Source organism: Prunus persica, chromosome G2 (genome assembly GCF_000346465.2).
Source record: "Prunus persica cultivar Lovell chromosome G2, Prunus_persica_NCBIv2, whole genome shotgun sequence".
In the NCBI taxonomy this organism is placed as follows: Eukaryota; Viridiplantae; Streptophyta; class Magnoliopsida; order Rosales; family Rosaceae; genus Prunus; species Prunus persica.
In genome coordinates this window covers 20,759,678-20,786,949 of record NC_034010.1, presented here as the reverse complement: position 1 = coordinate 20,786,949, position 27,272 = coordinate 20,759,678, and the positions used below count along the sequence as shown (strand labels likewise).

Sequence of the window (27,272 nt, the reverse complement as noted above, 5' to 3'; positions counted from 1 at the left end):
AACATTGTTTTGGGGTGGGGTGTGAAGAAGGCAGGAGGGTGCTTGGTAAGGTAGGTTCCTGTTATTTATGTTGGAAGCTTGAATAGCCCTTTATTTGGACATATCATAGATGATGGGATGATGGTGGTTTTTCGGATTCTGCTTGTTCAGCGAATGACTTGGATCTGTATACGTCTAAACTGTCTAATAGATGGGTTTTCATATCTTGAAGCAGAAGAATATAATATAGACTATGTGCTACAAATTGCAATTCATTTGCGATAAAAACAAAACACCATGTAGACAATCATATGATGCAATGCATGGCTAAACAAAAGAATGGAATTTATTGCAAACCTCATAAAATAGCACTTCTTTTTCTTTTTCTTTTATTATATACAGTTCCATCTCCAACTATATAGAGAGACAGGGCCACAAATAGAAGGAGTTGAATTAGATATTGCAGGAGTGTTTTTTTTCTTGAAGTGAGTTACTCTACATGTCTACGAAGACTACAATTATTTAAAAATATTTAAAAATAAAATAAAATATAATTATTTTTTAAATGTAATAACATTTAATCTTTTTCAATCTTTTGCTTTAACTCTGGAGTACCAATAACATTCCGTTCTCTACTATTTTAATGGACATTAGTTGGAAGAAAAAAATTAGTATCAAAGTTGCAAGTAAAAGTAGAAAGAATATGTTTCCTCTCGCGTTTTGAGCACGTAGAAGGCCAACGTTCACCTTGCTTCCTACATATTGGACAATCTTTGAGAACTGCACATCCTATGCTTAGGTCACAATCAGCACAACATGAGTCTCTAAGGAGGCAGCAACAAATACTACAAACAACCATACAACCCTCGCCAAGAGTTGCGTTCTTTGGGGAATCGGACTTGTAAGGGCATAGTTGGGAAATGTGCTCACCCACATGTAAACAATACTTACATTCACCTGTTGTTAAATACAATAAAAATAATAAAAATAATCATTTATTGTTATTATTTGATAAAAGACAATGAATGAAGATGATAAAACCCAAAAATCAGTATTGTGAGCACATTACATAGGATAACAACAAATACATAGATATTATGTCTAAATAGGGAAGTTGCTGGCGCATTTTGTTTAAATTTCTTTTTGGCTCCTAAAATCAATAAATCAATAGGGTCTAGTCTAGTGAAAAATGACTTTGACTTATATACCAATGACCTCAAGTTCGAACCCCAATGACACCTTGGTAGTGTGTGTGAGAAACTCACCTCTGCTTATAGGTTAGACTATCACTTGTATTAAAATAAAAAAAGAAAATTTAAAAGCATACCAATAAAACTCCTAAGTTTTTCCTTTGTTATTTCTTCATCCTCTGAATCTTCAGACTCTGATTCTGCAATCTTGCTCCCTGTATCCATGCAATTACATTATTAAATACAAAAAAGAAAAAGAAAAAAGAGAGATGATATCAAAGAAGTTCAAAACAAATACATAAATATTATGTCATAAGAGAGAAAAAGATGAATATGTATGAATAGAGAATAAGTTGCAAGCGCATTTTTTTTTTCTTCCTTAAAATCAAAAGCTTACCAAGAAGATTAGAGGGAGGAGGGAGGAGGCTATCACTTACCAATAAAATTGTTAGACTATCACTTCTATTTAAAAAGAAAAAAATATATTCAAAAGCATACCAATTTCTTCATTCTTTGATTCTTCATTCTCTGATTCTTCATCTTCTGATTCTTCATCTTTTGATTCTTCATTCTCTGATTCTTCATCTTCTGATTCTTCAAGCTTGCTCCCTGCTCACATACAATTATATTGTTAAATAAAAAAGGGAAAAAGAAAAGAAAAATGGGTGATAATCTTCCTCACAAACCCTAAAAACAAATTTCATATAATCTTCCTCACAAACCCAAAAAACAAAAATCAAGAGCACAAAGGAGCACTAGAACATAAGGGTAAAAATATAATTTTCCATACACAAAAGGCGAGCATAAAATTTAAAGCGCAAGTAATTAAATTGCAGATAGTCGTAGTCACCCTTGAATTAAATGAAAAGGCATATATACCGATTATTGACATATCGCAGTTGAGGGGGATCAGAGCTGGCGAGAAAAGGTTCTTCACGCCATCGTCCTTAGCGAGCACCTCCGACTCAGAATCGAATTTCAGGCACTCCAAAAATATGACGTTGTCCATGGCTGTGTAGAGCTTGGTGTTTGGCTTTGCGGTTGTTAGAGAAAAAACAACAGGAGGTTTGAGTTTAGGGTGAATTGTGAGAGAAAAAAAGAATGCGTTTCGTACTAGAGCAGGAATATAGGCGGTTTGGCTTGATTGAATAACCAAATATTATTTTTTCCATTTCAGTCTTGATTAAATAATAAATTATCATTAAAAACTAGGGCAGGAATATTTTGTGTCCAAATAAAGGAAGTTAATTAATGTGGTTATCTTGCTGCAAAATCAAGTGCTTCTTACCAATTTTGCAAAACTCAAGTAGGAACAAATCCTGGTAAACCTTCCTACACCAGAAAATGTACGGTTCCTAATGGAAATGATTTCCAATTAATTTCCTGTTTTGTTGACTTCTTTTTTTACTAACAAAATAGTAAGATTTGTATTGATTTCTTAAGGTTCAAGCATGGAAAGTTTTAGTGATTCTTTTACTTCCTAAAAGAACAACTCTACTTTTATAAAAGGATGGCTTTCGCTCGTGGAACTTTTTCAAACTTACAAAACAATTTATCTTTCTGTTTCAACAACAAATTGGTGATCGGAGCTTAGTTGAACTTTTGTTTTGCATTATGGTTGATGCATACTTGGAGAAAATCAGCCAAGAGTTGAAGGTTTGTGACATTACCACTATTCTTTTTTCTATCATACGTACTTTTTTTAGTTAAATTTATCAAATATACTTATGCGTCCATATTTCTTAAACCCAAATTCTATGTACTCTCCTTTGGTTGTTTTAATTGATGTATCTGTTTGCGATTTTCTATGATGCTTCAATTATTGCCAAAAAACCAGCAAATAGTGTATACGTACGTATATATACTCATGCTGAGTTGAATCTAATGTATATATATACACATATACTTGTTGAGGCATATTCTCAATTTTTTTTTTACCCATTTCAAATTTCCTTCAGGAAGAAGGATGTGGCACAACAAACATTGCTTTTATCGCTAATGAAGGGTGTGAAGCAATATATATTGGTGTCGATTCGAGGACTACATCTAGTGAGAACAAAGGATTTATATTAGGAGAGGAGTCACACAAATATTTGCATATGAAGAGTTGCAATGTATTTGCAACTAGGGCGGGAAAAGTCAATAATAGTCGACAAATGTTAGAACATGTGAATGATTACTTTAGCAAACGTGGGGAAATAGTTAATGGCATCCATGGTGCACCAGTAATAGCCAAAGAGTACATACGTGGGCAAACATCAACAGGGAATAGAATTAAGGTGTCTACTCTTATGGGTGGCTGGGATGTGCATGAAGTTCCTTATGTATATGAAGTTAGCCGTGATGAATTTAAGCGAGAATCCAAATCCTCGATTAGCAAGGGATTTGCAAGTGGAAGTGGTGGTCCACATGTTTGGAAATACCTGAATCATTGCAATCTGAAAGTCCATAGTTCAAATGAATTAATTACAGCATTTGATTAAAGCTTTATTATATGCAGCTCTTTTTGATGAATATAGCGGTGGATATGTGTGCGTGTTTCAAATAACAAAAACAGATGCTATGAAGGTATATGACCGACCGGTTCTACAAGCGCTTTTTGATGATCATTACGATGCCTTAGCTAGATATCTTTCCAATTCATTGTTCTTCCTCTTTGACACAAATGATTACAAGTATACACATGACATTAATGCGAAAGTGAACAAGGGATTCGAAAGACAGTTTAAAAAAAAGAAATATAAGGGGAATGTTGTCATAAAGCGAGGAACAACATACATTGTACGACTCGTACATTTTAGCAAACGAATTGATAAACTATATGCGAAGCTGAAACGAAAAACTGGTCAACGTACTGTGCCTCGCCAATTTCAAGATCTAGAGTCAGTTGAAATTGAAAAAATTGGTAAGGTTCCTATTTTGTGTGGTATGGTAACACGGGAGTTGGTGGGGAAGATACACGATCTGCCTGTAGCAGTTTGATATTCGTCCAGACGTAGCTGAGCCACCCTCATCACCGCCTGCTGAATTGGGAGCAATCGGAGCAACGACTGAAGACAGTACTTCTATGTTTGTGAGAGACATACCAATGATTTAGTTAGTTAATAGATTGGAGGATTTATACTTGATGAAATAATATACTTACTAACGGTGTCTTCAATAGTATTTTATTTTTCTTTATAATCCAATGAAACGTTTGTTGAAAATAAAAATATCAAACTCATTTTCTTCTTTTTTTAACGATTCAATCAACTTATAAAAATATCAGATATTTTACGATTCCAGTTCAATTACTTGCCTTTTTAGATTTTGCATTACATATTAATTTATATAATTTCAGAATTTAAAATATCTAAGATCATTTCCGATTGAATGGGAGAAGTCATGAAATAGGGAACTTAAGAATTTGATAATGAGGAATTGGAATTAGATCAAGTACTCCTCTTAGTTAATCTGATTCCTAGTTTGAACAATATTTGATTATGGATTTACTATAGAACTCCCGTAATTTTGTATTTCATATGTGTAAGTGGGGAAGTAAGGAATTAGAATCATTCAAATACTCATGCGTCTTAAACATATAGAGAAAGAAAGAATTGAAATAGTTCTAATACTCATTATTATGTAGTGGTTTGGAGCAATTACTTCATAAGAGAGATCTTGAGTTCGAATTTTAACATCCATATAAAGTATTGTATGTGACTTTACCATGTTATCACCCTTCTGAATAAGAAATGTTTATAAATAAATAAGAAAAGTAAACCTCTCCATTCTAGTCCAATTTGCACTCTCTAAAACCAGATAATCAGTTTTTTTTTTATTTGAGGCAGACAAGAAAGCCACGAGGCCTAGAACTGAATGAGGCACTCTACCAATCAAGTAATACACGTGGCAACGCGGCAAGCCACGTGCACTGCATGCACAACGACAGCGCACAGGCACACCCTCTTTTTCTTCTATTTTTTGGGTTCTTTTGGCTGACTTCATCTTCATCTTTGTTTACCCAGCTGATGCATGAAACAGTGAAAAGTATTTGGAACAGTAAAATAGTAGAAAATTGGCCCCAAAAAGAGTTCGAAAAAACAAAATGGCTGATGCAGCTTATAGCAGGCTAGTCGAAGGAGAGGAGATTATTATTGGTGCTGAAGAAACTAGCAACAATATTAATGGAGGTTATGTTAGCAAGAAGAGTGAGAGACCAAAAGAGCCATGGAAAGGGGAGTATGCTAAAAGCATTTTGTATGCCGGTCTTGATGCCATTGTCACTTGCTTCTCTCTCATTTCCTCTATCTCTGCTAGTCGTATTTCCTCTGGTAAGAAATCATAGTTTTCTTTCTTTAATTTCCTCTTCTTAAAAGTTTTCTTGAAAATGAAAATGTGTATTGGGTTTTGTATTTCTCACGACCTGAAGAATTTGCTTTTTATATTACCATTGATCTTGATCGGTTTGAATTGTCATTGTGTTTGATAATGCTGAGAGCAATTTTTTTTTAAATACAAGTGATAATCTAAATTACTCTAAATTAATCTAATCATCTACGGGATGGGGACTCGAACTTAGATGAAGGGGCGGGCGCACTGCCCTGATCAACTGGCCTAATCCATGTCTGTGTGGAAAGAGCAATTAATGTTAGCACATCTGTATATTATGGCTCAATGTAACAAATTTATTGAAGCAAGAAACAGGTACATCAACAGAACACCAGCTACATGTTAGTTGAGATCCAAGTTTTTTATGGGAATTTTTTTGGTGAATAGCACTTTGAAGTTGTATTGGTTCTATATGTATGTCTTACAACCCAAAAGAAGGATACAGAAAACAAAACCCAGGTGAAAATAATCAACATATTTTTAGTGTGGTAGAGCTTTTATGAATGTAGACGACCAAGGTGACTATAATAATTAGCATCTACAACTGTGTGTTTGTAGTGGATGTATTGGTGCTTGGATTTGCAAACCTGGTGGCAGATGGGATATCAATGGGGTTTGGAGATTTTATGTCCAGCAGCAGTGAAAAGGCTGTCGCCGCCAAAGAACGGGCGGTGACCGAATGGGATGTCGCTAATCACAGTGGCCCTGAGGAGCTGGTGGAGTTGCTTCGGAGATATCAAGCACTTGGGATGGATATTAACGACGCGACTACGGTACGCTAGATCTTCCTCTAGAACTTCAAGAAATGTTTGAACAAATTTTGAAAAGCCTATGCAGTAGAGGAAAAAAAAAAGTTGTGGAATTTTGAATCTAATGGGAATGTGATATGCTCAACTTTTTTGACATTGTATAAGCGTTGGGACTAAAATGTAGTAGCTGGAACTCAATTTGCTTTGACTAGGTTGTGAGCATTTTTGCCAAATACAATAACATCTTGGTGCATGAGAAAATGATGGCTCATGGAATGCTGCCGCCCGATGAAGCAGAAAAGCCATGGAAGAATGGCCTGGTCACATTTGCAGCCTTCCTTGTGTTTGGCAGTGCTCCTCTCCTCTCCTTCATCATCCTCATCCCATTTACGAACGACGACTCGGTTAAGTTTGTTGGTGCTTGTATCTTGTCTGCGCTTGCCCTAGCTCTTCTCGGGGCTGCAAAGGCCAAGATTGCAGGCCAGAACTACGCATTTTCTGTGGCTGTTACTCTCTTCAATGGTGCCATTGCTGCAGCTGCTGCTTATGCCTTGGGGTGGGCACTTAAGAATATAGCTGGCCTAGAAAACTGAAGACAACATGCAAGAAAAAGAGTAGACAGCCTAATTTCAAAAAATTTCGAGGCCTTGTGTGCCTAGGAATGTTTTTGTATGCTACACCCCATATTTGGGTATATGCAGAAGTTATGGGCTGTGAACAACGTGGCCTACAATTTTCCTTTTCCTTTCCTTTTTCTGTTCTTTTTTTGCTCCCCCTAAATCTAAGGGATTAAAAACCTACACTATTGACTAAATGTCTAACAATCAATATACGGTAGACTACAAATCCCTGCATAGTTTATTCAAGTGGTTACCAGAATGGTTGGCACCAAAATTTGCAATTTTCAGCTCTTAACATTTTCACATGGTAACAAAAATGTTCTCAGTATACAAGAGTTCGAGTAAGCAATTGTGCACAGGCGACTGACGGTGGCATGCTCTACAGTAACCAAAAGAAGTTGGGAAGGAAAATTTGAGTGCCCCACTAGACGGAAAAAAAACAATACATGAGTACAAATGCACCAGAAAGAATAATTACAAGAACCAAGAGTCAAAACTCAGCTTCTTCACTAACATTATTCTGTGATGTACATCACTGCCTGCAAAGGCTGGCTCAAGTAGGCAATAAAGCAAGAATTTATGCAAACAATTAGTTGCCCTCGCTGAGGGCTAATTCCAGGGCGTGTTCTGCTTCCTTGAGGAATAATCGAGTGAGTTGCTTCTGCCCTCTTCTATATACAATACTAGCCCACACGTTTCTACTCATCAACTTGTATTGTTGTGTTGAGCCACTGCCATTTGTCTCTTGACTGCAGCCAGCAAAAGAAAAGAGAAATCCCAGATTAACAAGCATATTGAGTTTCTCTCCCAAGATTTTTTGTGTTGAGAAAGGAGACAATTGAAGTTAGAGATAGAAAACTACAACGATCGCATCGACGCAAAATACAAAATAGTAGGGAAATTTGTAGTTTGAATTTAGATCACATCCTTCCTATTTGTAAGAGTAAGCATGTAACTTATGAAGTGTACCTACTTCCGACATCACATAAAAAACTTCAAATTTCAAATGTTCCCTCTGATGTTAGAACCGGAAAAAACTAGTTTTAAATAGAGTTGGCATACGAAGACACCTTTTTGTTATTTGTAGCATACTTGGTCTATCATATGCTAGAATTTGAATGCACGTCAGAAAAATCACTTTACATCTTAGATTGGTAGACACCGGGCAGCTTACGCTTTCAAAGAGATCAGCAATCCTCAACATTTTTTTCAACTTTAAAATGACTAATTTATTGCAGTGAGAAAACAACCATAATTTCAAAAGATGGTACCTTAAACTGTTCTCATCTGTATGCTGGTTTGCACTTTCAACAATATGTGCGTTTTTAAGCAAATTGGTGTCGCTGTCCTCTGTACCTGAAGATTCTAGAAGATCCGTCAACCTTGCATACAAAAATTTCGTTAGGTAGCCAACAATATAACTTCTTTTTTTCTTTGGACAATAGGAGGTAAATAGCCCTTTGGCCCTTGAATTTGTGCAATCATGCCAGTTTCTGATGGATCTCATATTCATGTTACAAGTGGAAGCACGCAGATTTGAGAAGTTTCACCCTTATTAAATATGTTGCTAAATTATCAGCAAACTAACATTTGCCGATGGTTTCTACTGGTTACCTCACGTTAAGAAGATCAACGAGTAATTGCAAAGCTCCGGAATCACCACAAGCCTCCCATACAGCTGCTCGAACTTCTGAATCAGATGGTTGCCTCCCCCCTCCAGATCTTACAAGCTTCAAATAAAAGATTCAACTTGGGGTAATAATCAGGGAGCAAATGATTCAAAACAGACATGCCCATTGTAACTTCACTTTGATATAAATATTTTAAGCATATGTGACAGGTTGCACGGCTTTGATTAACTCTCTTATTGAATCACCACTCTTTCAGAAACATGTTTAAATTTATATTTTTTGAAACAGTCATAATTTCTCACAATTTCCATTGGTAATTAATACTTAAGTAAAAGAAGAATGATCTTTCAATATATAATCCTAGATCACATCCCAAGGAATAACCATTTACATAAACAGTAAAATTTTCAGTTTTCTCAAAGCTTATATTCTTCGAGGCCGAGCCTTTCGTTGCAAGGTTACTTTTGTTGCTTCAGCCAGCTCTTCACTTTACGATAAACATTATGTTCTAACATAAAACCATTGTAAAGACAAGAATGTATCCTGATAGATCTACAAATTTAGGATTTGCCCACTAGATGGTGTGCCATATTAACGAGCACATCTTCAGTTTCAAATTTACTTTTCCTCCTCTTCTTTCTTATTTTAAAAAATAGTAATAATGTTAAGTCATTCATGTGACCCACAACTTACTGAAACACCATTATGTAGGTGCTTAGATAGTAAAAGCCGAAATGGCAAGGTTTTTTTATGCAAGAAATTACATACGTACAGAATATTTACCTCTTCCAGCAGAGATGAAACCTGAAACAGCTCATCCTCCTGCATGGCTATGGTCCTCAAGGCTGTCAAGAAGTTCTCAGGAAAAACCAATCTGTGTAAGTATGTTGGCATCTTGCGCTGACCACTCCAACTATAGCTACAACCATGGTCAAGTTTGCACTTATCATCCCCTTCTTTATTTGAGATGTCTACCGGGAAAAAACCATGATCCAGTAAACTTCTAGGTAACAGACATCTCATTTCGGCCTTCTGTGAACAACCAGGTTTTTTGAATAATAAATGACATTTTCTTTGGAAACAAAAAAGTAATTCAGAAATTTCTCCATTGATCCCCTTAAATTTTGACTTGCACTGTTGATTTTCTCCTCGAATTAATGAAATTCAAAAGCCAACAATAGCTGACCTGTGCTTCAAGAAGCTGTGATTTTGGGTCAGAGAAGGGAACACTTTGAATTGCTTCCATTGGATAATGGACCTGAATAAACAACCTACCATTAATTATGCATATACCAAGTCAGCTCAAAGCAATTCGTTGACAGTAAATATGGCCCTAGATGGAACAAAATGACAGAAACAGGTATAAAAACTCCACACATATAACACCAAAGAGTAAAGGTTAAGTTTCTTTAAATCAAGTTTGAAACAACATCACCACTAAGAATCATTAATTTAACTAACAAAAGTACATTCAAGACAAGGCCACACAAGCTAAATCCAATATAGAGGCATTACCATGAGATAGTCATCCGGATTACCATCAAGGACGAAACCATAGAGATAAAGTAGTTCCTGCATCAAACATAACATAATGGCTCTCACTCAGAAAGTTGATGAAGTGGATGAGAAAAACATGATCTGGGATAGCACTAAGCAGAGACAAAGTAGTTGGAAATAGAGTTTTCCAAACGAGAATGCATGCTCAAAGGATAAAAAAAAACTTCTCATGCAATGCAAGAAGTAGCACAAATGAAACACAATTCCAGAATACAAGCAGAGGGCAAAGGCAACCAACCACTTTGAGGACATTATGTTAAGTTACAAGGAAGAAGAGAAAGTCACCAGTTAAGAGGTATGCAGAGAAAGCACTACATTCTAAAAGTAAGTTTGGTATCAAATGACAACAGACAATACCTCATTTCCTTTGTTACCATAACTTATAGAAATTTCTCCCTGAATCTGCAAAGGTTGGACAGCTTTCCAATTGAAGGGGAAAAAAAGAAGAGGAATATAAGTAAGATAACCAAGCAAATTGAACCAACGAAAAGAAATGAAAACTAGTAAAACTTCATAAGAAATTGTCAAAATGGATGTGTATACACAATGAAACCATTTTGAGATCTCATAACTCAGTTACATAGAAAAAAAGAAAAAAAGTGGAGGAATGGAAACAAGTATTGTGAAAATTCAACAGCAACAGTCATGGTTGCATAAAACATGTACGCTATGAAACCAATACGAGATCTTATGATTACCTACAACATAAAAATATTGATTTTCAGCAAGAAAAATGAGCTACGAGCTACTGATAGAAACAGAATACTACCAGAAAGAAGGTACATAGAAAAAGGAATTCCAGTTGTTGATCCAGTGTCATCAACTTCCCACGTTGCTGCTGCCTTTAGATCTGAACAGCCACATGAATTCAGCTGGTAAGGTATACTGCAAGCATATAAGGAAATGAAGATTCTCTCTCTCTCTCTCTCTCTCTCTCTCTCTCTCCCCAAGATATGGTTCCATCAGTATCCTAAGCTTCATGGTATACTGGTACGTAAAATAAGACAACGAAACAAGTTGCTATTCGCTAGAATCAAATGAGTTGAACTACTACAAGGGCTCCATGATTTAGAGGAGCTTACCCTTGAACAAAGGTTATTAGAATATTGTAGATTTCAGAAAAGAAAAAAAAAATACATTAAAATTTCTAAAATTTCATAGACTTGATAAGCAACTAGCATACCGTGGTTGCAAAAGTCAATGCCAGGAACAAGACCCTCCACCCAAACAGTCTCTTTTTGTTTTGATGTGGATGTCACTCCATTGACTTGAATATCAACCCCTTCAACCTGACATCCTAATTAGAGAAAGTACTACTATTAGTACGAATAGGAACATTTTATATCATGAAATACCGAATCAAGCACCCAGTATCTAATGATTAAAGTATATTGGAAGATTTCTCATAAAGCATCAGCCAAAGATGACTTTACCTTTTTCATCCATTCCATTAACCAACTCTTCCATGCAAATATGAGTAGTAGAAACCCCAGAATTTTTGCCATCTGAAGCAATATCATTTTTGTTTTCTTGAATTTGGGGAAATACGTAGGAATGGGGAAGGGGAATGTTTAAAGCACGGGTCCAAAACAAAGAATTTGCCCTAGCATGACAGCCAATTGTGAAGCATAAGGAACAAAGGTGTAGAGTGCCATGAACAGACATAATGAAGAAGAGGATTCAATTAAAAAAATCATCAGATTATTCACGAAGATGGTACCTACCAAAGGAAATCTTCAAAGCACACATCTCTGAAAAAGAAGCAACAGGTATTGTATATGATCAGGAACTAATCACAGTAATATTGAAAATGCATACAACTATCGACAATGTCGTTCAACATGTAATTTTAGATAGCATCTATCAAGATTATATGACACACTATTCACTACTAAGTCAGATAAAAGCTTATTTGCAAAAAAAGATGGACATTCCGCCATCAAATACCAGACTTCAAGAGTTTGGACCATTAAATTTAAAGAGAAGGTTCAGTTCATATAAAAGCAGCACGAGCACACAGACACCTGATTACTCTATAATGAAACTACATAGGTCCACCAACTGGAGAGACTCCATGAGAAATTGTGGTCCAAAGTCTGAGTATCCAACTTTATTATTAAAAAAATCTGAATAATGTTTTCACATAATTTCAGCATCAGCAGTTTATTTATTGATCCAAACATTAATTAGGACAAGTCACAAGACAGAACAATCACCACAAGAAAAGATTTGCACAAACCTTTAACTTTATTCTAAGTGCTTACCAAGAAGCTCAAATGGAGAACGATGCAGGATAATTAGAACATTAGTATTGGAATTTCTAACAAAATGAACAAAAGGTATAAAATTAATTATTACTAAACTAATCATTCATGTCATAGAGTACCTCTGTGATTGCTGAAATAAATATTTACATGCCCTGAAAATCTAGTAAGAAACATATATTATGTAAATGACTTGATAGGACCTACTAATTTCATTCTCCTTTGATAATTATAAGGGAAAAAAAAAATTCTATTTTCTGACCCACCTTTCTAAATCCGCATCCAGAGTTAACAATTTCTCCACCAGAGTCTTCAGTTTACCATCATATAAAGACCGCAAGCTTTTCTTCTGTAAGATAAACCTGTCTTTGGTCACATATACTACACAAAGAAGATAAACTACTTAAACCATATTTGACAAAACTAAATAATTAGATGCTTTGTAAAACCACATAAAACAAAGCTAGCTTTGGTATGCTGGGAAGCCTAATGAGCTTAGGGTGAAACCACATAGAAGTAATTTTAAGCATGAATATCAATCAGGTTCAATCTGAAAGCCCCCACAAACGGCAGCATCACAAAAACTACAATTGTTACCAGAAAGCCCGATTCATCTATACCCTTCATCATCTTAGAAGACCATAATGAACCATCATTGCATGGAATTTTCCACATTATACAGCATGTACATGTATACAATCTACACATGTTAGTGTTTAAATGTCATGGCCAGATGCCCAAAAATCTTTTACCTGCAATTCAGTTGCTCTATACAATGTTGTCCCTTTTAGCTCCAAAAGCTCATCATCAGTAAACCATAGTGGATTGCCAAAAGTAGTCGGAAGCATATCAAGATACCTGATGTTATCCCAAGTGAAGCTCAGCCAACAAAGAAACGAGAAAATTTGTAATTGATCATTCAACAAAATGCATTCTATACATACGGCTTCCAAGAAGAATTCTTGCGGACACGCTCCACTGTTAGAAACAAAATCATCAAGAACCTATCATCTACATCTCCTTCCTCAAACATTGCTCTACATTCTGGTCCAAGAAGAGGATCTTGCAAAACTCTCATTGGAGTTATTGCTAAATCCAGAGGAACAACTAATAGAACCCCTGAAATTATTTCAAAAAATAAATCAAAATTATGCTCTAATTCTCGGAGTGTCACAACCTAGAATGTTGCACATTTAAAAACGGAGAGAACATCTTAAACTAGTATGTGAAAATTTTGGGACCCTTTTCTTACAGCGTGGTTTTATTGGGACATATTTTACCCATGGATTCTTAACTAGGGTGGACGTGAGTGGGTTGGCCGAATTAGGAGATATGTCCATGCTTGCCCAAGGAACAGAGTTCCTGGGGGGTTCGCATATGTTTTCCCAAGTAAGTTCTCGGGTTGCCCAAATCAAAGTATCTTAAGCAGATTGCACAAAAAAACTTAAAGAAAAATCTTCAATAACTAATTTAAACAAAAGTAACTTGTTGTATATAAGTTGTATCTGTAAATAATTTAGACAAATAACCATATAAAACATGAAATACTTACTGTTTAAATCGAACTCCTCATGTTGCTCAAGTCAGATAGACTCTAACCCGTTTCTTTCAGGTTAAGAACTTATGTCCATGTTTACATATCAAACATATTTGATCAAATTGCCCAAAATTGAGTTGAAGTACTAGTTGATAAGGTTTGTCCAACCCAAGACCCATGAAATCAAATGCTTTGGTTTATTTTTCCGTATGGTTCTTAAAGAACGTACTATCTGACACTCAAATTCGAAGTTTTCAGACAACCAAAAGAGTAAAAGCATAGATAAACAAAAACCCAATAACTTATGCGTAAAAGAAAGAGCTGGGTTACCATCAGAAACTTCATTAGACGAAAAAATGCCAAACCCTTTGCTGGAATCAGAGTAGTTGATCTTGCACCCACGTAACTCCGCTCCATTAACCTGAATTCGAAAACCCAAATGATCAAAAACAAAGTTGCAGTATTTGGTTAGTGATGAAAGCTTAGACTAGAATGCAAACATATGGTCACCTGTAACCATTGGAGGAACCTCTCGAGCTTGGCCTCTTCTAGTGAGCTCGCCATTGCCGTGTGCGCCACTCTGAGAGAGTGCTTGGTTTTTGAGAGTGAGCAAACAATGGGGTTTTACTAGCAGTATAGCAGCTTCAAGTGTTTTATGTCGTTTCGTTCTATTTAGTGTCGTCGAAATGTTGGAGGCCACGTGCCGCGCCTGTGTTACTCTAAAATGAAGAAGACAAAAACAGAGGGGATGTATCATCCCTGTTTACTTGGACCCAAATTTCATGCAGTGAGAAGAAGCTGGTATTATCATTTTTAGTTTGCTTTTATTTTATATGTTCTTACCCATTTCCAATTTCCTCCAAGTTGATCCAGAAAGTTCTCATGCATGATCTCATTTGGCGACAAGCTTATAATTTTTTTGCTCAAAATGTAGTTACTGAATTTTATTTTTTTATAAATGTTCTGAAGAAAAATGTGCAACCATTTTCGACATTGCATTACATTCTGTGATTTATCCAGAAGAAAAGACATTGCCTTGCATTCTCTTAGTAGGCCATTGTGGTTTTTTTGGGGTCATTAGAGACCGAATGCTGATGGGTGATCGTTAATTTGTGACTTTTGCCGATTTCTCTATCTGGGTTTCAGGGTATGTGTCTCTGGTACTGATCTTTGCCATGTTCGATATGTCCGTACATGGCCTTTTTTAGCTGAGCTTAATACTTATAGAAATTCTGACCTTAAACAGTACTTTTGTGTTCAACTTTCGTAGCTTCTGTAAATTACATATCTTGTTGGTTCAGAAATAAAGTTGTTGCAGATGGTTGTTAGATTATATGATTTGTGCATGACTAACATTTTAATACTGAAGCTCCATGTCCTTTTATTTTGGGTCGTAATAAATTCGTCTCGCTTTTCTTAATTTGAAAACATTTTTTAGATTATTTATTTTATAAGAAAATTTTCAGGCACACCTGACCCTGGATATAACACATAAGAGATGAAGAGTCCAAGTTCACAGCTACATAGTGCTGCAATATTTCCATCTCCAGCTTTTTTATGGAGGTTCAAGGTTGGTTTCTTTTGTTTTTTTAATTATGTCATTTGCAAGCTTATAGCATTGATCTTCATCTTTATTATTGAACATTTAGCAAATTAACCTTTCAGGTACTACTTTTCATGATATGGGGATTCAGTTGTTGCAAGGTCAGTGTTAATCCTTCTGTTCTCGATATACTTTTAGGAGGTTATGGATACTTTTAAGGTATTGTTTGGTGAGACATTTTATCATTTAGTTCTTATACTTGAATTCTTCTTTTCAAACAGATTGGATGGGATTCTGTCATGAGGATGAGTGCAGATTTGCGTAATTTGTTCTTATATGAGGTGTTTTTGTATTATAACCCTCTCCTCCTAGTGGTGAGTTTTAGTTTTTTTCCTTTTTTTTCTTTTTTATTAATTCCAGATAAAGATTTTTATAGCAGCTTATCTGTAGTTCTTTTCTTTTTTGTTGCAGACCTTGATGGTTTGGCTCTGGGGAGTTAACTTATGGGTTTTTTCACAGTCCAATGTTGGTTATGCAAAAATATTTGATCTTGATCAAAATCACCTCACTCACAAAGAAATATGGAAGGTACTGTGGTCTCTTTATCTTTTGTGGCTGTAATTAAACATTAAATTTTATGCTGAGATTAAATATTTGAATGGCCTTTTTGGATCCTCTATATGCAAGAAACAAAATTTGCAACCTCCACCTATCCAGCTTTCTCGTGGCAATCTTAATCTATTTCTCTAAAGATTTATGCATTAGTTCCAAGAATGGTGCCTTTAATATGGAAATATAGTGCACAGTAAGTTTTACGACAAAAAGTAATAGGTTAAGGTAAGTTTTTCAGGAATTAGGCCTATAATTTTAGGCCGGGTGGAATTGTTCACTCTTGATTTACACATGGACAATTTGTATATGCATGCACATGTGTTCCAATGTACGGGCTTGTGCATGTTACTTGTATGCATGTATATGTAATTTGTGCATCACCAAGGCAGATCCTTGCTACCCCATGTGATTTGTGCACACTTGTGCAAAAGATAGAGGCCTGCTGAGTTGCTCTTTCAAAGTCGTCTAAACCCTTATATTAGGCCTCTTCTCTTTACACCACTCGATTATGAGATACATAAAATATTATTCCATTACTGCAAATCCAGATTAATTACTCAATGTCTAAGTGACCACATATAAGTGACCTTCTTTTTTCCCTGTGACGCGTAAGTGATTACTTTCTCAAAGCAATCTGTCCCTTCTTCCATTCATGAACTGCATCATTTAATATTTGTTTCCATTTCTTATTATTATGTCAAGTAAGTTACTCTATACTTGTATGTTTAACCCAATTGACCTTATTAGTATCACCAGAAGTTCAGAATGCATGTTTCTTTTTCTCCTTTTACCTTCCTGGTGCTGAGCTTCTAATTGTTCGGTTTTGTTATATGCAGTGTAGCACTTGGATGACAATCATTGTCCCTACTAGCATGACCGCATACCTTTATTTTTACTCCAATGGAAATGTATCATTGGCAGCATTACAACCGGTGTATTATCCGCCTTGTCTCTTAAACTTGCTTCTAGATTTGGTTTCCTTGAATTTTGATTGCATGATTACGACAGTAGTTCTCATTGGTTTTTGTTTTACCTTGCTCTAATATTTTGATGTGTATGAGATATTGATCACTCTCATGGTTTTTTTATTTGAGATACTGTCTGCTATTATGTCTTAGGAATCTGTGTGATGCAGCAAATTCTCTACATCATGCTGTACAATTTACAAATATATGTTCTTTTGTATGTATTTTATGTGCCTCTGTTTTATGGTATTAGAATCATGCGTCACTAGCCTAGACATTCTATTTTCCACATCAGATAAATGTTTCTAAGTGGTCTATATACTTGTTGCAGGTATCCCTGTATATTGCTGTTGCTATGGTTCTGATATCCCCCTTTGATATTTTCTATTTGTCATCTCGTTACCTCTTGTTAAGGACGCTATGGAGGATAGCTCTTCCATTGCAGGCAAGTGTTTGTCATGTAGCTTGTATCTGTTGTGCTTGCATGTCTTCCCTCAGGACTTAATAGTACTCGAAGTTTGACAAGATTGCATAAGTTAAAAATTTGAGGTTCCTTCAAATTGACAAGTTTTATTTTGCTTTTTGGGTGCACAAGTACAATAAGTATTTGATCTTTTAATTGTGTGCTTATAATCCACCAAGGAAAACTTATTAGAGGAAATCAGAGGGGTAAAAAAGCTGTAACTATTCAAAACAGCATGGGTCAACACATGGATATTTTGGCCTTCTGGTGGATGAAATTCATAGTGCTAATATTTTTTGTCACTTAAATGAACTTGATCTTTACAAAATGCAGGCAATATCATTTCCCGACTTTTTTTTGGCTGATATCCTTACTTCTATGGCAAAGGTATGAATCTATGCCTCTTATAGTAATTGTCTAAAAACCATCACATGTTTCTCTTTGATCCATCACTCTGTCAATTTAATATTTAACATATTGTGTTTAATCTAAGTTGCTACTTTCCAATCTCTCATCTAACCTTCAGAGTGTTACTGTTGAAATAATTTGGTTCTTAGAAGATTAATTGCATTTATCCATCCTTTTTCTTTTGATTGTTAATTATTAATTGGATACAGGTGTTTTCTGATTTGGAACGTTCGGTTTGTAGAATGGTTCATAGGCAGGTATTGTTCTAGCATAGAATTCATTCCTTATGCATGTCAATTGTCAAAATCCAACTAACCTTGGTTCTTTTGGGAGGATTATTCTTCCATTCCTCTTTTAATATCTAGAGTTCTGATTCGTGTTTCTGCATCGTTTATGAATGGACTTGTCCATCTGCAAGTCCAATTCTCTCCTGTATCCTTTTACCATAAGTCTTTGCTAAATTTACTAGAAGTTGGTATTTCTTTGATTTTAGCCTTTGGGCTATATGTGTGAATTTTCTCCAGATCTAGCAGATATAATTAAGATGAGATTTCTTTTATTATGCAGGTTGCCACTATCGCCTGGCTTGAAGCTGATTCAGTTTGTGGCAGCCACTCAATTGCAATCCCTCTAGTGCTTGTTTTTCCTTATCTTTGCCGTTTATTTCAATGTCTTCGTCAATTCAAGGATACAAAAGAAAAGACAACCCTTTTCAATGGTAATAGCTCTTAGTAGTTTGAGTGCTTGTTATCTATAGTTGTGATTCTAGTGAATTGTTAAGTGCTCTGGCTTCCCTTTTTTTTTTTCAGATAAATTGCAACCAAGCTTGAAATATAGTTACCTCAGCTCTACTTTCTTTTTCTGCTAACACTGTCATATCTTTTTAACACCATACAACTCTTCTTTTCAGCTTTAAAATATTCGACTGCGGTCCCAGTGATTTTTCTTTCGGCCCTCAAATATCATGTCTTCCCTGATAGGTGGACAAACTTCTACTCCCCACTTTGGCTTCTGTCAAGTGCTGTTAACTCTCTCTATTCCTTCTACTGGGATATAGCTCGAGATTGGGACTTGAGGTATGTTTATTTTCTCAACCATTTTGAAGCCTTTATATTATCTTCTCACTTCAATCTCAACTGTACCCCTTGCTTGACAGTGGTTTCTCTCGGATTTTCAAGTTCAGCAGATCGAGTATGCTTTCGAACATGTTCTATGGACGAAAATGGGTAAGGGGTTAGTGAGTTAGACACCGTTACGTGCCGGTGGACAGAGCTTTTACTGGAGATGTTATCTCCCTTTCATAATGCAGGTGTATTTCTGGGTAATAGGAAGCAACCTGGTTCTGCGATGCACATGGACGTACAAATTGTCTTCTCATCTCCGTCACAACTACTTGACGGTGTTTACAATCACTGCATTGGAGATTCTTCGGCGCTTTCAATGGATATTTTTTCGGGTTGAAAATGAGTGGAATAAGATTAACAGGTCAAGCCTTGATCAGCTTCTTCCCATGACTGGCATCCAAGCAGAAGAAGAGATGTTACTTGAAACCAACAACCACATTGTATAGAGTATATTTAGCAACAAATTTCAACCTTGAGTTTCTTTTTTTTTCATTCTAAGCTTAGGTTAGCTAACATCATACTTCCAAGTTCCAACTTAACTCTCAAGCCATCACAATTACATTTCTAAAGCACAAGTTCACGTTTTGACCTATTTTCCCAGTCCAGATCTTTCTTATCATCCAAGTTTTGTGTCAAAGCTCAATCCTCTCCTTTTCTAATGTTTGAGATCAACACAAACAAAGGATCATTTGAATTTGTTTGTAACATAAAATAAAAAAGAATATGAATTTATTTTTAAGTTACATCTTCAATATGCTACTTTTTCAAACTAAAATTAAAACACAAATGTACTTTTTTTTTCTTTTTCTTTTTTACATCAAACTCACTACATTTGGATGGAGTATCAAAGAAAAAGTTAGACAACATTTGATTGAATGGATTTGATAAAACTAGATTAAGTGTTTTTTAAATGAATTTAACTATACACAAGGATGTTTTCTTCTTCTTCTTCTTTTTTCTCAATTTATTTTCGGCAATGAATTATAATAGTTTAAATAAATAATTTAATTTTGTAATGTTATCTAAATCTCTATATTTTTTTTGCCAAAGTTTAGAAGGTATCAAGATGGTTTCAAACCTGAAACCATTGATATTCAAGTCAAACTCTTTTTCCACAAGACTAAATTTAGTTGACTTACATATCAATTCTCTCGAAACAAATAAACCTTTTAACTCCTTGAGTTTAAATATTTTTATTTTATCAAACACTAGCACAATGATCCACTATATTTTTGCTTTATGATTATCCACAGGCACGGGTGTAAATGTTTTAGATAATTTCAAACAAAAAATTTGCTCTTTTTAACAATTTTTTTTTTTTTTGGTGGTCCGAAAGCTAGTTTGGTTTAAAAATAAAGAGAAAAAAGGACAAAAATAAATAGATCAACGGCCAGGACTAGTTGATTCATATCGAACGGTCACAATGAGTTCTACGATCACCGCGTCTGACAAACGCAATACATCTTTCCTGGCGCCAGTCGGAAAGTTCAGCCTACGCTAACTATATATATACAAGCGGAGCTCCAAGACAGTGTGATCCTTACAATTAGGCTTTCAATCGCAACGAAAGCAAAAGGCATTTTCTTTCTTTCTCCGTGATCGTTTTCTTTCTCTTTGATCGTTCGTCCATTTGGATTGACTGTGTTTCGAAATCAGTCCAAACGGTAATCAAATCGCTTCAAAGCTCAAAGCTCTCGCCCAATCGAATCGATCAGGTTTGCTTCTTCTCTTCACGCGTCTCTGCAATCGCATTGTTCCTTCTAGGGTTTTGTTACTTTTCGACCTTTAATTCATACCCAAGAGGCTATTTTTTTCGCCGAACGCGCTTCTTTCACGAGGATAATGGTTTTTGGTTATGGGTTTGATACAGCACGCTCAAGCTGGATATTTAGGGTTTCGATTTTAGTGTTACTTTTATTGTTGTTTAGGATACGCCTCGGGATCGGTGACTGGTTTGTTTGAAAAGTTTTCGAATTGATTTAAAGGATTTGAAAAATCCGCCATCGCTAGTTTCTCGATTCTTAGAGGGTGATCGTACATCGAATTGGATTTCAAGGCTTATCGGGTTTCGTAAATTTTTAGGGTTATTGGAAGATTGGCGAAATATTGGAATTTGAGAATCTGGGTTGTGTTGATAGTTAGGGTTTCCCTTTTGGTGGGTGTTCTTCGAGGCTTTGTCAGTGCGATTTCTTATTGGTTTCTAAATTTGTGTGTATAGTATGGCCACTAAGGTAGTGAGGAGGCACACCACTAGACCAGAAAGATCAGTTTATGCTCGACCAGCAGGAGGACCTTCAAAAACTGTTTGCGCCTTTTGGGCTGCTGGAAGGTGCACAAGGGAATTCTGTCGATTCCTGCACGCAGATGCACCGCCTTCATCCATGAACCCTCAAATTTCAAAGAAGTGGTCTCTTCTTTGGACGAAGGACGGAACTGCCACGGGAAAGGGCAATGCATGCAATGCTACTCAGAAAAGCAATGCGCCTCAGAAAAGCAATGCTCCTCAGAAAATCAATGCTCCTCAGAAAAGCAATGCTGCCCACAAAAGCAATCCTACTCAGAAAAATGTCTGCAAGTTCTGGGTTAATGGAAATTGTGTGAAAGGTGATCGATGCCTGTATTTGCATAACTGGTTCCGTGGTGAGGGATTCTCCATGTTAGCAAAGCTCCAAGGGCACACGAAGGTATTTTTAATTTTCGAAGTATGTTTTCTTTTTTAATTTGTTCTGTTCCTCTTTATTTCCGAGTTTGTACAATCATAATAATTGTGAAATTTATGTTAACAGGCTATCACTGGTATTGCCCTTCCTGAACGAACTAACAAGCTTTATTCAACCAGTAAAGATGGAACAGCTAGAGTTTGGGACTGCCATACTGGTGAATGTGGCAGTGTGATTGATCTTGGTGGTGAAGCAGGTTCTTTAATTAGTGAGGGCCCATGGGTTTTTGCTGGTGTACCAAATCTTGTTAAGGTATTTCATTGTTGTAACTGGAGCTCATTTTTTTAGTAGCTTGGTTGGTTCAACTTCAGTATGTATGCTGATTGTGCTTGATGTTGCAGGTTTGGAATACTGAGACAAATTCTGAATTCAACCTGGATGGACCTGTTGGCCAAGTACATGCAATGGTGGTTGGTGATGCAATGCTTTTCGCTGGGACACAGGTAAAGAGCCTAACAATTCTGCCGCCTTCCTAATTATTTCATAGCTGGGCTTTTAGGATGTATGTTCCTCCCTTTATTCATAGTGCACCGTTTTCAATTGATTTATCGGTTTCTTTTAATGTTGCAGAATGGTGATATATGTGTGTGGAAAGGTAGCACTGAAACTAATCCGCCATTTCAGCCTGCTGCAATTCTGAAAGGCCACACTGGTGCTGTGGTATGTTTGACTGTTGGGCGCAACAGGCTTTACTCGGGTTCTGTGGACCATACAATTAAGGTAAGTTTGTGGAATCTACAAACAAGTTTTGTCAGTGTCTACTATATGTCCTCTTCCCCATTTACAAAAGAGCAAAATGATTTATTCTGTTTTAGTTTGTTTTTGTGGTGTTTTTATTTTAATAAAGAAAATTCCAATGATCTGATTATGAAGTGCTTCTGTATTCAAATTCCTCGTGTAATTTACTGTAATGTTCTTTTTGTTTCAGGTGTGGGACCTTTATACTTTGCAGGGTGTTCTGACACTAAATGGGCATTCTGGTGCGGTGATGTCTCTTCTTTGCTGGGATCAGTTCTTGCTCTCATGCTCACTGGACGACACGATAAAGGTGTGGGCTGCCACTGAAGGAGGCGGTTTGGAAGTGACCTACACACACAATGAAGAGCACGGTGTTCTTGATCTTGCCGGTATGACAGACCCAGAAAGCAAGCCAATCTTGCTTTCATCTTGCAATGATAATTCTGTCCGCATATATGAACTGCCGTCTTTCGCTGAAAGAGGCAGATTATTTGCAAAACAAGAAGTTCGGACCGTCGAGGTAGGACCTGGAGGACTATTCTTCAGTGGGGATGCAACTGGTCTCCTTTCTGTTTGGAAGTGGATGGATCCTCCTGCCGCAGTCAAAGTGGAGTCTTCATGAGTTACTTTACTGCAGCCAGTTCCGTGAATATTTTATTTCCGTCAGCTTGCAAGAGCCATTGCTATGGTGGCCGTGAAACATCAATTGTAGCAATCCTGTATCTAAAGCCAGTCAGCTATTCAAATTAGTTGTGTTCATTTCTGTGGGGATCAATTTTTAATACATGATCCCTCTGTGATGTTTGTTCTTACACTGTTAATGTACAGTGAAATTTTTCAATCTGAAAAATGATTCATTATTGAGAATTTAAAGTCATTATAAATGCAGTTCTAATTTTGAATTTACTTACCCCTTCCAGTCTATGTCATTCGAGGGATTCAAACACAATCTAAGATTGGTGGCTGTTTTCGTAGAAGAAATCCAATCCTTTATTTTTTGGTCACTAAGAACTTTCATTAAAGGAGGTAAAAGAAATCCAATCTGAGATAGCTGCCACACTTGGCACTCGCACGAAGGAGTTGGGGGCGAGACTTGTTCATAGAGATAAAATCTATGAAATGCAAAGAACATCATTTTGGTAATTGAAACGTAAGATGTATCTTTCAATGTGGGTCTACATATAGTGGATCTTGTAATGTTATCTAAATCGCTATATATATATATATTTTTTTTTTTGGAAAGTTAGGAAGGGGAGGGGTATTCAAATATTATCGAGGTTTGAGAGAAGTTTGAACTTGAGACCACTTGTATGCAAATCAAACTCTTTTTTTACATGACTAAACTTCGTTAGCTTATATATAAGTTCTCTCGATCTTAAAAAGCCTTTTAACTCCTTAAGTTTAAATATTTTTATTTTATTAACCACTAGCATGCTGATCTATTATATTTTTACTTTATGATTTTCCAGAGGCATGGGTGAAAATGATTTAGTTAAATAATTGCAAACAAAGAAATTGCTTTTGATAAAAAGTTAGTTAGGTTTTTTTTTTGTCCGAAAGAAAGCTAGTTTGGTTTAAAAAGAAATAAAGAGAAAACGACAAAAATATATTAGATCTGACGGTCAGAAATAGTTGCTTTATATCGGACGGTCACGATCAGTTCTACGATCACCGCGTCTACGAACGCAATACTTCTTTCCTGGCGCCAGTTGGAAAGTCTCCAGCCTACGCCAACTATATATACACACATAGAAGATCAGCTTCAGGCCAGAGTGATCGAAGTTTCGCTTACAATTAGGGTTTCAATCGCAACGAAAGCAAAAGGCATTTTCTTTCTTTCTCCGTGATCGTTTTCTTTCTCTTTGATCGTTCGTCCATTTGGATTGACTGTGCTTCGAAATCAGTCCAGACGATAATCGAATAGCTTCAAAGCTCAAATCTCTCTCCCAATCGAATCGATCAGGTTTGCTTCTTCTCTTCACGCGTCTCTGCAATCGTATTGTTCCTTCTAGGGTTTTGTTCGTTTTCGACCGTTAATTGATACCCAAGAGGCTATTTTTTTCGCCGAACGCGTATTTCTTGAGGATAATGGTTTTTGGTTATGGGTTTGATGCTCCCTCAAACTGGATATCTAGGGTTTCGATTTTAGGGTTACTTTTATTGTTGTTTAGGATACGCCTTGGGATCGGCGACTGGCTAGTTTGAAAAGTTTTCGAATTGATTTAGAGGATTTGAAGAATCCACCCTCGCTAGTTTCACGATTCTTAGAGGCTGATCGTACGTCGATTTGGATTTCAAGGCTTATCGGGTTTCATATATTTTTAGGGTTTTCTGAAGATCGATGAAATATTGAAATTCTGTTTGAGGGGGTGATCTTCAAAGCTGTCTCTCTGCGATTTCTTATTGGTTTCAAATTTTGTGTTAATAGTATGGCCACTAAGGTAGTGAGGAAGCACACCAATAGACCAGAAAGATCAGTGTATGCTCGACCTGCAGGAGGACCTTCAAAAACTGTTTGCGCCTTTTGGGCTGCTGGAAGGTGCACACGGGAATTCTGTCGTTTCCTGCACGCGGATGCACCGCCTTCATCCATGAACCCTCAAATTTCAAAGAAGTCGTCTCTTCTTTGGACGAAGGAAGGAACTGCCACGGGAGAGGGCAATGCATGCAATGCTACTCAGAAAAGCAATGCTCCTCAGAAAATCAATGCTCCTCAAGAAAGCAATGCTGCTCAGACTCAGAAAAGCAATGCTCCTAAGAAAAGCAATGCTCCTCAGAAAAGCAATGCTGCCCAGAAAAGCAATCCTACTCCAAAAAATGTCTGTAAGTTCTGGGTAGATGGAAACTGTGTGAAAGGTGATCGATGCCTGTATTTGCATAACTGGTTCCGTGGTGAGGAGTTCTCCATGTTGGCAAAGCTCCAAGGGCACACGAAGGTATTTTTAATTTTCGAAATATGTTTTCTTTTTTAATTTGTTCTGTTCCTCTTCGGAAATAATAATTGTGAAATTTATGTTAACAGGCTGTCACTGGTATTGCCCTTCCTGAACGAACTAACAAGCTTTATTCAACCAGTAAAGATGGAACAGCCAGAGTTTGGGACTGCCATACTGGTGAATGTGGCAGTGCGATTGATCTTGGTGGTGAAGCAGGTTCTTTAATTAGTGAGGGCCCATGGGTTTTTGCTGGTGTACCAAATCTTGTTAAGGTATTTCATTGTTTTAACTGGAGCACTTTTTTTTAGTAGCTTGGTTGGTTCAACTTCAATATGTATGCTGATTTTGCTTGATGTTGCAGGTTTGGAATACTGAGACAAATTCTGAATTCAACCTGGATGGACCTGTTGGCCAAGTGCATGCTATGGTGGTTGGTAATGAAATGCTTTTCGCTGGGACACAGGTAAAGAGCCTAACAATTCCGCAGCTTTCCTAATTATTGCGTAGCTGGGATTTTAGGATATATGTTCCTCCTTTTATTCATAGTGCACCATTTTCAATTGATTTATCTGTTTCTTTTAATATTGCAGAATGGTGATATATGTGTGTGGAAAGGTAGCACTGAAACTAATCCGCCATTTTATCCTGCTGCAACTCTGAAGGGCCACACTGGTGCTGTGGTATGTTTAACTGTTGGGCGCAACAGGCTTTACTCGGGTTCTGTGGACCATACAATTAAGGTAAGTTTGTGGCATCTACAAACAAGTTTTGTCAGCTTCGACTATATGTCCCCTCCTCTATTTACAATAGAGGGAGCAAAATGATTTATTCCAATAATCTGATTATGGAGTGCTTCTGTATTCAAATTCCTCGTGTAATTTACTGTAATGTTCTTTTTGTTTCAGGTGTGGGACCTTTATACTTTGCAGGGTGTTCTGACACTAAATGGGCATTCTGGTGTGGTGATGTCTCTTCTTTGCTGGGATCAGTTCTTGCTCTCATGCTCACTGGACGACACGATAAAGGTGTGGGCTGCCACTGAAGGAGGTGGTTTGGAAGTGACCTACACTCACAACGAAGAGCAGGGTGTTCTTGATCTTGCCGGAATGACAGATGCAGAAAGCAAGCCAATCTTGCTTTCTTCTTGCAATGATAATTCTGTCCGCATATATGAACTGCCATCATTCACTGAAAGAGGCAGATTATTTGCAAAACAAGAAGTTCGGACCGTCGAGGTAGGACCTGGAGGACTATTCTTCAGTGGGGATGCAACTGGTGTCCTTTCTGTTTGGAAGTGGATGGATCCTCCTGCCGTCAAAGTGGAGTCTTCATGAGTTACTTTACTCCATCTAGTTCCGTGAATATTTTAGACAAGAACATTTCCTTCAGTTTGCATGAGCCATTGCTATGGTGGCCGTGAAGGCATCAATGAACAATTGTAGCAATCCTGTATCCAAATTTTTGACAGCCAGTCAGTTATTCAGATTAGTTTTGTTCATTTATGTAGGGATCAATTTTTAATACATGATCTCTAGGATGCTTGTTCGTACACTGTAATGTACAGTGAAATTTTTCATTCAGAAAAATGATTCATTATTGAGAATTTAAATTCATGATAAATGCAAAATTCTTGGATTTGAACTGTCTTCATAATGGTGTCTGTTTATATAGTTTTGAATTTACATTGTGGATTATCAAATGCATGAGAGCCCGAGCAGAATTAATGTATAAAAGAAATCAATATTCAAGGTATACTTAGTATTTGACACGTGTTCATAATGAGTTTAACCGTGGTTATGCCCATGGAGTGAGAGTACACCTTGATTAAAGTGATGGGCAAAAATGTTCTTATAAAAGAAATCCAA

The 27,272-nt window shown here is 36.6% G+C and overlaps 5 protein-coding genes across 8 annotated transcripts; 4 read left to right on the top strand and 1 right to left on the bottom strand.

Annotated features, from left to right (window-relative positions):
* LOC18784548 lies at window positions 5,163-7,035 on the top strand. The gene is made up of 3 exons (XM_007219526.2): window positions 5,163-5,482; window positions 6,099-6,313; window positions 6,502-7,035. Exons 1-3 carry the CDS (start codon window positions 5,257-5,259, stop codon window positions 6,880-6,882), a joined length of 822 nt encoding a protein of 273 aa, XP_007219588.1. The 5' UTR covers window positions 5,163-5,256; the 3' UTR covers window positions 6,883-7,035.
* Window positions 7,308-14,522, bottom strand: LOC18786281. Of its 2 annotated transcripts, none has more exons than XM_007217866.2 (16): window positions 14,409-14,521; window positions 14,229-14,319; window positions 13,306-13,480; window positions 13,114-13,219; window positions 12,628-12,710; window positions 11,822-11,848; window positions 11,531-11,700; window positions 11,281-11,394; window positions 10,867-10,947; window positions 10,455-10,516; window positions 10,056-10,112; window positions 9,727-9,798; window positions 9,324-9,572; window positions 8,524-8,639; window positions 8,181-8,291; window positions 7,308-7,658 (listed from the first exon to the last, which is right to left on the bottom strand). In XM_007217866.2, exons 1-16 carry the CDS (start codon window positions 14,460-14,462, stop codon window positions 7,499-7,501), a joined length of 1,728 nt encoding a protein of 575 aa, XP_007217928.2. In that variant the 5' UTR covers window positions 14,463-14,521; the 3' UTR covers window positions 7,308-7,498. The 2 variants fall into 2 exon arrangements, 1 of the variants encoding a protein (XP_007217928.2); XR_002270318.1 differs by having other exon boundaries at window positions 7,628-7,658; window positions 8,181-8,265; window positions 14,409-14,522.
* Window positions 14,717-19,712, top strand: LOC18784633 (SPX and EXS domain-containing protein 1). Of its 2 annotated transcripts, XM_020557991.1 has the most exons (13): window positions 14,717-15,045; window positions 15,365-15,468; window positions 15,564-15,602; window positions 15,723-15,815; window positions 15,913-16,029; window positions 16,890-16,985; window positions 17,350-17,463; window positions 17,815-17,868; window positions 18,099-18,146; window positions 18,457-18,607; window positions 18,800-18,965; window positions 19,046-19,115; window positions 19,199-19,712. In XM_020557991.1, exons 2-13 carry the CDS (start codon window positions 15,397-15,399, stop codon window positions 19,457-19,459), a joined length of 1,281 nt encoding a protein of 426 aa, XP_020413580.1. In that variant the 5' UTR covers window positions 14,717-15,045; window positions 15,365-15,396; the 3' UTR covers window positions 19,460-19,712. The 2 variants fall into 2 exon arrangements, with proteins under 2 accessions (XP_020413580.1, XP_007219732.1); XM_007219670.2 differs by having other exon boundaries at window positions 14,717-15,468.
* On the top strand, window positions 20,517-23,380 carry LOC109947479 (zinc finger CCCH domain-containing protein 48-like). Its single transcript, XM_020557705.1, has 6 exons — window positions 20,517-20,728; window positions 21,232-21,697; window positions 21,800-21,985; window positions 22,075-22,176; window positions 22,304-22,453; window positions 22,662-23,380. The coding sequence occupies exons 2-6, from the start codon at window positions 21,233-21,235 to the stop codon at window positions 23,091-23,093; spliced, it is 1,335 nt and encodes a 444-aa protein (XP_020413294.1). The 5' UTR covers window positions 20,517-20,728; window position 21,232; the 3' UTR covers window positions 23,094-23,380.
* Window positions 20,719-27,048, top strand: LOC18784949 (zinc finger CCCH domain-containing protein 48). 2 transcript variants are annotated; one of them, XM_020557704.1, is made up of 6 exons: window positions 20,719-20,728; window positions 24,900-25,407; window positions 25,494-25,679; window positions 25,769-25,870; window positions 25,998-26,147; window positions 26,313-27,048. In XM_020557704.1, exons 2-6 carry the CDS (start codon window positions 24,901-24,903, stop codon window positions 26,739-26,741), a joined length of 1,374 nt encoding a protein of 457 aa, XP_020413293.1. In that variant the 5' UTR covers window positions 20,719-20,728; window position 24,900; the 3' UTR covers window positions 26,742-27,048. The 2 variants fall into 2 exon arrangements, with proteins under 2 accessions (XP_020413293.1, XP_020413292.1); XM_020557703.1 differs by lacking the exon at window positions 20,719-20,728 and adding an exon at window positions 24,222-24,434.